This window comes from Cyclopterus lumpus, chromosome 18, assembly GCF_009769545.1.
Source record: "Cyclopterus lumpus isolate fCycLum1 chromosome 18, fCycLum1.pri, whole genome shotgun sequence".
In the NCBI taxonomy this organism is placed as follows: domain Eukaryota; kingdom Metazoa; phylum Chordata; class Actinopteri; order Perciformes; family Cyclopteridae; genus Cyclopterus; species Cyclopterus lumpus.
In genome coordinates this window covers 5,441,183-5,451,937 of record NC_046983.1, presented here as the reverse complement: position 1 = coordinate 5,451,937, position 10,755 = coordinate 5,441,183, and the positions used below count along the sequence as shown (strand labels likewise).

At 43.6% G+C, this 10,755-nt stretch overlaps 1 protein-coding gene across 1 annotated transcript; it reads left to right on the top strand.

Moving 5' to 3' along the window:
- Positions 1-2,408: 2,408 nt before the first annotated feature.
- On the top strand, positions 2,409-10,751 carry slc7a7 (solute carrier family 7 member 7). The gene is given in 19 exon segments (XM_034557286.1): positions 2,409-2,606; positions 4,206-4,474; positions 4,476-4,517; positions 4,519-4,602; positions 4,604-4,657; positions 4,660-4,779; positions 4,781-4,880; positions 7,016-7,141; positions 7,303-7,447; positions 8,362-8,444; positions 8,447-8,484; positions 8,598-8,672; positions 8,674-8,704; positions 8,798-8,892; positions 8,981-9,019; positions 9,021-9,105; positions 9,108-9,130; positions 9,239-9,422; positions 10,072-10,751. Coding segments are annotated over 18 exon segments (1,485 nt in total). The 5' UTR covers positions 2,409-2,606; positions 4,206-4,381; the 3' UTR covers positions 10,140-10,751.
- Positions 10,752-10,755: the final 4 nt, after the last annotated feature.

Sequence of the window (10,755 nt, the reverse complement as noted above, 5' to 3'; positions counted from 1 at the left end):
CCCCCCCCCCCCCCCCCCCCCTCCCCCTCTCCCCCCCACCCCATGTAATGAGCTGACACACAGGAAGCTCTAATCCTCACACAATGCCACCCCTCTTCCCCCCCAAGTGACTGGGAGCGGGACAGGGGGCAACAGGGACCAACCTGGCCCAGCTGTCCCCAAAATGGCCGCCTTTAATCCCTCCAGTTTTTGAGCCTACAGGGGCTTCTGAAACCATGACAACCGGTAACCAAGGAAAAGAATGCTCAGGGCAGGGAGCAGGACAAAGGGAGAGAAAGGAGCCATGTGTGAGAAGTTTGTCCACATGCGTTTGTGGGCGACAAGAGATGTGTCTCAATCAAAAAAAAAAAAAAAAGACAAAAGAGAAAGTCATTTGAATAGTTTTCAGTGTAAGAAAGGACCAGGGAGGTGGAGGTGAATGCAAAAGGTCCACAGGTGTGAAAGAGATGGCTGATCACATGTCACAGATTCATCACTCCTCAATTCGCATTAATCAACATTGTGTCCTTCCTACTGAAGATGAGTACATCAAACATCAGGACAGCACGTTTTAGAGGTGTTAAATGTCATGTAATGTGTATATTTAACCGTTATATTACAAGAAGAATCAACACCATTTGGAAAACAAAGAAGCTATTGATTCACACTCTGGCCATTGATTAAAGTGATTTTTGTTAATTACAGCCATTCAACTAGAATGTGATGAAATCACACAGTCAGGGGGTATTTGTTTATATAACGTAAAATCTGAAAAACAGCGTGTGCTGAAAGTGTATTTGAAACCCATTTCTAACGTTTAACTTAAGACATTGATAAAGCAGAATAATGAATAGTTATTAGAGTGTTTATTAATGTATTTATCAATTCATTTTCCAAGGTGAGGCTGCTGCATAAACAGATAATGAATGATACTATCGTCAAACTTCATATGGTAATTTATGACAAATAGAGTGCAGGTATTCTTTTACACCTGTGAGAGTGAAGGTCAATCTTATAACATCAGCAACACATCTCTATGGGGAAACTGTTAATAACAATAAGTTCCTTCTTGTACTTGTTAAACTCCTATTTTGAATTTTTTAAAAGACACTCAAAGTCAGAATAAACTCCACTTAAGAGCCGCAGTCTGTGATCTTCAGTGTGTTTTAAATCCACAAGAGGGCGCTATGGCCCATACGTCATCCATCAAACAAGTGAACGCATTTGACAGCATATACTCAATATATTTTTGTTTGCATTACTTTACCCTGACATGATTATTACTTAATTACAATTTTTTATCCTGCACAGCAGGTTTTTTTTCATTTAATTTCTACTCATTGGTGAAAGAAGTATAATTTACTTCTGTTGCAACACTTCTGTTTTAAGTTCTTAATTGTTTCTATTTGTATCTATTAAAGTGATATTTTTATGTTGGGAGAATAGCCCAGATGGACTAAAAAAGATCCTTATAAAAAATAAAAAATGAAAATAAAAAAAAGGAAAAAGTCTCAGCATCAAAACGTAAAAGTGCTTATCGTGCAGAGTGGTCCATTTCACAGTCATTTAATGACTTTGTATACTGCTGTGTAGCTTAATCTCTAATAATAAGTTATGTATGTGTTGATAAAATTACAAGTCGCTTATAATGATGCCATGAGAATATTACAGAAGATACCGAGATGGTGTTGTGCAAGTGAAATGTTTGTGGCTGCAGGAGTTAATACTTTCCAAACTGTTTTTTTTTTTTACGAAATCTTATGTAAAATGTATTGGCCGGCTTAATAAAAGTAAAATCATCTTGGTTTTATCAAACAGAAAGTTGAGTACCAGTCCCAGTTGTGGAGACATTGGTACAGCTGTCTCTTTATAAGGCATCTCTATGTATTTGAATTGTGCTTTTGTATTTATTTTATTCTATTTAATGTTCTGTCTTATCTGGACCCTGAGCCTGAAATAAAAGTTTGATTGATTGATATTAATCTGAATATATAAAGTAACTTGTAACAAAGTGCATCAATAAATGTAGAGTACAGTATATTTCCTTTTGAAATGTAGTTATAACAGAGTAATACAAATGAAAATGTACAAGTAAAAGTACCTCAAAATGGTACTTGATTAGCAGACAATACATGAATGGGGGCTTATAGTTGCTTTTCCTCGTTATCCTATTAGTGAGTGTCCAACTCACCTGATTGTTTCATTGTCATATACTATTATAATGATATCTCTAAACGCATCGCCTCGCTGCTCTATTCATTGCAACGTTAATCAAAGGACTAGCAGTGATAGTTCAGGTCCTCGGTAATCTCATTAAAACCCTTTATTTCTAATAACTCACTTAGGAGACACAATGCGAGGCAATTAAGCTCCCCCGCCCCTCCCTCCGTGACTCGTTTCCTTGGGAGAAACCAGAAGTACATAAATGCACAAGTGCATCAGCTGAGGAGCAGAGCAAAGTCAAACCCCAGGAGGAAACAGCTGCGCGCAGACGCAGGAGGAAAGACGCACGGAGAAGCTTTTAAGTGTTGGACCGCAAAACAAGGAGACGCAACGAGAAGAGCTGCAGTGCAATTAGACTGTACACACTATTTGGGATCGAGGAGACTGAAACGCGTCTGGAGAAGGTGAGTCTCTCCGAGAAGCAGCTGCTTCCCCCTCGTCAGGATATATGGCACCGGGGGCTTTTTATTCTTTTCATGCGCACTGATGCGGAGATAAATACACTCAAGCTGACAACAGAGCCTGTCTGTCGTTTATCAACCTGTGATGTCAGCCCATGGTTGTGTTGTCATTTAAATCCAATCAAGTGAAACTATATGTGACTAAAGATGCTCTTAGATTCGGCCTATACACTTATTATCGTACTCCTTTTGTATAGCTATAGTGTAACAAGTTAGCCCTGCTGCAGCCAGGGGACTCCCCTGACTTCTCACTGTCTCTCCACATGATAGTAAAAGGTTAGTTTCATTGGTCCCTAGACCAAAAAAAAGGAGCTGACGCCACAAACGTGAGAGGATTTGTTCTGACTCAGAATGTAACCTTGAGTAACTCAAAAGGACTATACTTATCAGCAGCTTTTGGACCTTGAACTCTTATTCTGTAAGAGCCTCGCCTCTTGGTGTCTGTGGCACGCGTTTGATCACATGCAGCGAGACTCAATCTCCTGTCCTTCTTCTACAGTCACTCCTTTGCTAATCCCACGTGCTGCTGATCTGCTGCTGCCTTAAGGTATCGGTCACTTGTCTCCATATTTAGTCTTTTAATTTTCATTACTTCTGGGTAAATCTCGCCCATTTATATTTTCACCTATAGCATCCTATGCCTACTATCTTTATATTTATTTTATTTAAACACACTGCAAAGGTCTTTCAATCGAGGTATTCCTGTGTTTCTAAGCTCTGTTTATCTAAAATCTCTGTCCAAGAAACGCTTTAACAAGCCCTGAAGACATTTTTTGGGTGATTTCGAAGGTGAAAGGTCACCTGGATTTAAACTTTGATTGGTTTGGTTGAACAGATTGATTTCAACCAAATCTACGGATGACTTTTCTCCCTTTTTTTAACAAAAATCAACCAGCGGCACCCTCGTTTTCATTAGAACTCTATTTACAAATCGTTACATTTTAAGGCGGTTAATTAGTCATTTTGTTTTTTTGCTTGTACATTCGAGTCACATTATTGAAACCAGTCGCGTAGAAAGGTGAATGAGCCTGCTGCAAACTCCATACATGTTGAGGATGATGAACTTTGGAAAACATGTGACCACTGTGCTGACACTCAAACTCTGCGTGTGTGTGTGTGTGTGTGTGTGTGTGTGTGTGTGTGTGTGTGTGTGTGTGTGTGTGTCTGTGTGAGCAGCGAGGAGTCAAAATGTTTGTGCGTCTCAGTCGTTACTTCTTCCTCAGCTAGTAAGGTTACTAATGAAGAGCTGGTGTTTTCAGGCATGTGTGGTGTTTGCTCCCCTCTCTCTTCTCTCTGTCAATACACTCAACCTTAAAAGGCCATTTGCTGTGCGGCCTAATGGCGCTCCAATCCACACAACTGCCCTCAAATCCAACCAGTGTGCTGTTTTTTTGTTGTTGCATTTTTGTTCGCACATTGGAGCCCTGTCCATGTAGATGTGTTTTTCGTTTTTTGACAAGATTTGGACAGGATTGAAACGACATTTGCCGTATGTTGCCATGGTAACCGCATCCCCTGATATGACCCGTGTTCCTTCCACAGATGGCAGGAGATGGACCCAACAGATAACTGGGGAACATTGAAGTCTTCTGTCTGCACATCAAGGCGAAAAAAACTCTTCAATTGTGACTCCAACTTTTAGAAAAACAGTCCCTTTTTTTTAAATTTTTTTTTTAATTTTTTACAAAACTAAGCAATAAAGCACCGAAACGTGAACAATGGCGTCCTACAGCGCCGCCCCAACACAAGAGGAGAACAATGGTGGCCCCGCATCTGCAAAGTCTGAGGGCCCACGGGAGTCCATGAAGCTGAAAGAAGGAGATCTCCCTCCTGAACGGGGTCTGCCTCATCGTGGGGGAACATGATCGGCTCGGGGATCTTCGTCTCACCCAAGGGCGTCCTCATCCACAGCGCCTCTTACGGCCTCTCTCTGGTGGTGGTGGACCGTCGGGGGGATCTTCTCCGTGTTCGGGGCCCTGTGCTACGCCGAGCTGGGGGACCACCATCACCAAGTTCGGGGGCCTCCTACGCCTACATCCTGGAGGCCTTCGGGGGTTTCATGGCCTTCATTCGCTTATGGACGTCGCTGCTGATCATCGAGCCGACCAGCCAGGCCCATCATAGCCATCACGTTCTCTAACTACATGGTGCAGCCCGTCTTCCCCACCTGTATCGCTCCATACGCCGCCAACAGGCTGCTGGCTGCTGGTTGCATATGTAAGTACACATTTGAAGTGTGTGGTGTGTGTGTGTGTGTGTGAGAAGTAAAAGATGAGCAAGTGTTCACAGGTAAGCGTCACCATCTAAATGAGAGCATGTGAGCTTTTTTAGACTAGAGAAGTGAAGAATGGTGACTCCACTGCTGCAGTCAGCAGGTCTGTGGCAGGAAGAAGAGGAACCGAGCGAACCCTCAAACTTCTGCACAATTAGGAAGAGTAACGGGGGGGAAAAGCCATTTTACTCAATCTCGGATTTAGAAACCCCGGCATGATGTCTCGCACGTGACGACCCGAGTCGTTGTTATGGGAACAGCAAGAAACAGTTCGTCAAAAAGCCGAGGTAAACCCAGCACAGATTGCCGAGGTAACGAGAACACAAAGGCACCGAGGAAAAGAGCAACGCTGACAAACTGAATTAATCAAACAAACTAATAAATTCATGGAACCGCTCACCGAGGCAACAGAGCACAAAGAGATGAATACCAACGCTCAGGCAACCGGACACTGAGACCAAGTTAAATCTTACAGACGAGCCCCGATGTTCAAGATAAACGGATGTACGCCGTGCTAGTTTACGATCACTTTTACTCGCACTTCGACACACGCAGATAGGCAGTGCTGCGGGGGAGAGGCTGATAGCCTGCGAGGTAAAGTCCTGCAGTGAGACTCTGACCCCCAAACACGACACACTTCCTGTCTAACGGAATTTCACACCCCGGGAGACTGCGACTGGGAAACTTGGCCTCTCATGTACTTTTTATTTTAATGACATTAGGACAAGCTTTTGGTCACTTTATTATTGAGAAAAGTTCATTTTATGTACCGTAGTCCAATTTGTACGGACTCCATATATTATGCTAAGAAAGAAAACATTTAATATTTTATTTGTTCTTTCACAGGTAATCTCATTGAGACACTCATTCTCTAAACAGACCTAGTTAATGCTCTTGTTAAATCAAAATAAATTATGAGATAGTTTTAACATAACTAATAATTTAAGTAAAAATGTTGATTTACAATATCGGAGTAGGGGTTTCCACAAATCTCAGACATGAACCTCTTGCTCGCCATGTAACAAAAAAAAAGTTTCACAGTTCGTGAGCAACTGAGTGAGTTCTTAAAGATCTCCATTTCACCACATTTGACCTCCACTACCAGTCAGCCGGCCTCCTGAACCCAATCTCACACCTCCCACCCGTCTAACCTTTCACTGTCAACACACCACGCCCTCAACTTCTGTGTGGCGAGTTCTCCGTCTCCATCGCCTCATCCCCGGTCGCCGCTGTCCGGGTTCTGTGTGTTTTGTTGTATTTGAACCGGGCCTCCCGTTGGGAACGGACTTGTTATGATCCTCCACCTGTCAGAGTAGGGGAAGACGATAGTGTTATGATTCGTCCCCTCACTGCGGATGACGATGGTCAACGCGGAGGAGGTGGTGATGTAATCCTGGTCTCTTCCTCAAACGCCTGGTTGATGGAGGTCACTGTGGAGCGATAAGAGAGCGGAAGCGCTTTGACACTGAACTCGCTGATAAAAGACGTCCACTCAGCTGGTTTGAAGGGGAGCTTGTCTTATCGCTGTTTACGCGGAGGATTTATGCAAGAGGAAATACTTTATGTCAAGGCTCCCAAAGTAAAACGTGTCACGTTTATGAACCTGCTGATACGAGGCCAAGACACGTGAAGGAGGGCCATAAGGGAAAAGCCACATTTGGGGAGCCCTTTTCCTGTCAGTCAAAAGCAAAAATATACGACATCGTCAGTTCAGTGTCGGATTCACAACACTCCTTTTTTAAAGATTTTAAAAGTGTGTCTGACTTTTACGACTGTACCCTTGTGCACGTGTGTGTGTGTGTGTGTGTGTGTGTGTGTGTGATGTTGTATGTGCTGCACTCAGCTGTTTCCTCATCTGAAAAACAAGAGGCCAGTCTGCTTGAGTCAGCAGGAGCGTTTCCTTAAATCAGCCAGACTCACTCCCACAGAAACATGCTGGCACACACTCCGTTTACAGAGCAAATGTCACCCACTGAGACTGTTAAAGGATGTGTTTGTGTGTGTGTGTGTGTGTGTGTGTGACTAATATATATATATATATGTTTATATTCATGCATATGCTTCGGTTGCTTCCAATTAGGTTTGCTGACCTTCGTGAACTGCGCCTATGTAAAGTGGGGCACCAGGGTCCAGGACTTCTTCACCTACGCCAAAGTCATCGCTCTCATCGCCGTCATCATCACCGGCCTGGTGAAGATCGGACAAGGTGACTAACCAGGATACCCACAATATCTTAAAGATTAAGAATACCAACGCTAAGGCTTCGATGCTAAACAGTAGACTGTTATACGCAACCTTTGTGGTATAAATGATCAGTTTATGGTGATAATTGTTGCTTTAAATTTAAATGGTTATGATGTTCTCCAGGTCACACGCAGAACTTTGACGGCCTGTTTGAAGGCTCATCTCAGGACCCGGGACACATTGCTCTGGCTCTGTACGCTGCTCTGTTTTCCTACTCGGGATGGGACACCCTCAACTTTGTCACGGAGGAGATCAAGAACCCAGAGAGGTGAGGACAATACACTTGAATGGCTTGCACCAGCTGTACCACTTTGAATGATCTGGTTGAGACTCTGGATTAATGGTGAAACCGGTTGGATAACACACTGTGAACTTGAGCTGAAGCTTAGTGTGAGTTACCCAAATACAGGGAGCATCTTCCAAAGTTTAAAGTCTTCTAAATAAGAAGTTTCCTCTTTCTGAACTGAGGATCTTGCTCCTATTGTCCAGTACAAACAGGAGAAATGACAGTTTCAATGTACATATATGGGTAAGTATTCTAAGCTCTGGCAATGGTTCATCTCTAGTTGTCTCTTGTCTCTTTTGTCTCTTAGTCTCTTGTTGTCTCTTAACATGAGGAGCAATATCTAAAATCTTATGTAATTCATGTTGGTAAATATATTTGTCCTGTAATCTGAAGCTACAAACATCCTATTTGGTTGTGAACACTTGTTACCGTCAAGCTTGTGTTTTGATTCCTCTGAAGCCAAAGGAAATGCTTTTCTTTCCGGTGCATTATGAAGCATAACGCCGCCAGGATACAGGTTGCCAGTTCTGGTGTGACCTCGATCAACACATTTACCACGTTTACTGTTTCTAAAAGTTAGAAAACAATCGCGACCAAATTGAGAGCATGTTTGGGCCTCTTAGTTGCGATTCCCACAGCCAAGCATTGATCAAATGAAGCAAGACGACACATGTGATTGGATCACAAGCCTCTCCCGGAGTTCCCAGGCAGATTAAGTGACAAACACCCCCAATTTATCACAATCCCCCCCCATCCTCCCCCCTCCCTCCCCTTACCCACGGGGTCGTTCTGCTCTCGACCCCACAGATTGAATCTCGCTTGCTTCACGTTTCTAAAAGCCTTTGTGTCTCATCTCACTGTTGCCTCCCTCTGCTGCTCGTTCTTGTGAACTCCAGGAATCTGCCGCTGGCCATCGCCATCTCCATGCCCATCGTCACCGTGATCTACATTCTGACCAACGTGGCGTACTACGCCATCCTCCCATGAATGCAATCTTAGACAGCGACGCTGTGGCTGTGGTAGGCGCACAAATAATCCTCAATAACTGACTCCACTTTGGGTCTTCATTCATCAAGTGCAGTGTCACACCGTGTAATCCCCTCTCTCTCTCTCTCTCTCTCTCTCTCTCTAGACGTTTGCAGACCAGGTGTTTGGTGTCATGAACTGGACCATCCCCTTAGCTGTGGCTCTCTCCTGCTTCGGAGGACCTCAACGCCTCCATCCTGGCTTCCTCCAGGTCAGGGTCTCTTTTAGTTCTTACTTCATCCGTGCGTTATCGGCAGCGTGGCCCATCAACTCACCCTGTCTCATGTTTCTGTGTCTCCTAAAAGGTGTTCTTCGTGGGCTCCAGAGAGGGACACCTGCCCGACTACCTGTGCATGATCCACGTCCACCGCTACACGCCCGTCCCCGCCCTGCTGTTCAACGTCAGTTTTATTTCTTGTCGTACAAGAGTTTTTCCATTAGCTGCATCCATTAATAAAACCTTACGATGTTTCATGTTTGCCTCTGCAGGGCATCATGGCTCTGATCTACCTGTGTGTAGAGGACGTCCTTCAGGCTGATCAACTACTACAGCTTCAGCTACTGGTTCTTTGTCGGTCTGTCCATTTTGGGGCAACTGTATCTGCGCTGGAAGCAGCGGACAGAAAGAGGCCACTAAAGGTAAGGAGCAGAAACCAGAGATGGCTTTTTAAAAAGGTGTCACGAGCACAAAGTTTACTTCTCCCGCCTACATATTTGACCGTGATCTCACCTCCTTTCCTTCCTCAGCTCAGTCTCTTCTTCCCCATCATCTTCTGTGTGCTCTCGGTCTTCCTGGTGGTGGTGCCGCTCTACAGCGACACCATCAACTCCCTGATCGGCATCGGCATCGCTCTGTCGGGAGTGCCCGTCTACTTCCTCTGCATCTACACGCCGGCCCGAAAGAGGCCACAGCGGCTACGCAGCCTCATTGGTGAGATGAAGCGGTTACAACGTTGTTAACTTTTACAGCAGGGGTCTCAAACTCAAATTACCGGGTTATGTTCACTCCTTTTGGCCACGTTTTTATTAATTTTTTTTTTAAACGATGAATTAGTGTAGGAACGTAGGTTCGTCCCAAATATTTAAAGAAAGTGATCAGTTGGGGCTATAATGTCCGAGGAGGCCATGAGAGGGTAAGGGGCAGGGCAAACATAGATGATTTGATTGAAGGTAAAAGATGAGGCAGTAGAAAAGGGTTTCTAAAATGTTCTAATTAGGAAACTGACAGACAATATCCAGTTTTTATTAAATTAAATGTAACATAAATATATAATACAAACTTTACCAATTAATGATCATTTATATTGACAAATATAGAATGATTACAAAGTCGTTCCAACTTTATGTTCAGTAGAACTACATTTAAATAAATACTTCCCTTCACTACAAACGGCACAGATTGTGATTATTCTCACTTCTTGGAAGGAAAACACCTTGAAATGGTCTGCTTCTGAAAACAGCAGTGCACCCTGGGTATTTTAAAGAGTGCTAGAGATGGCTCAGTCTCGAGGTCAACCAGATATCACAGCTGCAAAGTACTTTGACCTTTTTAACCTTACTCCTGCCTCCACCTCTTTCAGCTAAATCCGGCGTGCTGATTCAGAAGGTGTGCTTCTCCGTCCTGACTGAAATGGACAAGGAAGAGTAGATGCTTGGTTTCAACACCTAGCACCAGCAAGCCTCAACAAGGCCTCGCTGGACGAAACATTTGTGCTTGAGCTGGACACAGCGCTCCGACCTGTCAATCATCACCCGGCGATCGTGTTTAATGAATGATGGCGCCCGGGTGCTTCCTGGCGAGACTTCACTCTCACCGAAGAGAACATTTTTAATGCACTCCTGAAGAAATCGACACCTCTTTCTATCACAGAACTGTACGTATTAGTAGAGAATTATTTAATTGATATATCAAGACGAGTACTTTGTGTGAAATGACATACGTGCACCACCTTTCTTGATTTTACTGTAGGTTGCAAATGATTATACAAGAGTTGCCGACCATAGAAACACCCTTGATATTTGTATTTTCACGAAGAAAATCAAGCAGTGACAGATTAGAATACATTTTATTTTATAATATATTCCCACGTTCACTAATGTGGAGGAAAGGGTTCATAAAAAGTTTTATAGTCAGCCGCGAGGTCTCGTGAAGGGCTATTTCCTGCAGCTTCGGACTCAAACACGGGCTGTGAAATGTAAAAGACTGAGACGGTTGAGCTGAAAACATGTATTTATAATAAAAAAATACTTAACAAATGTACTCA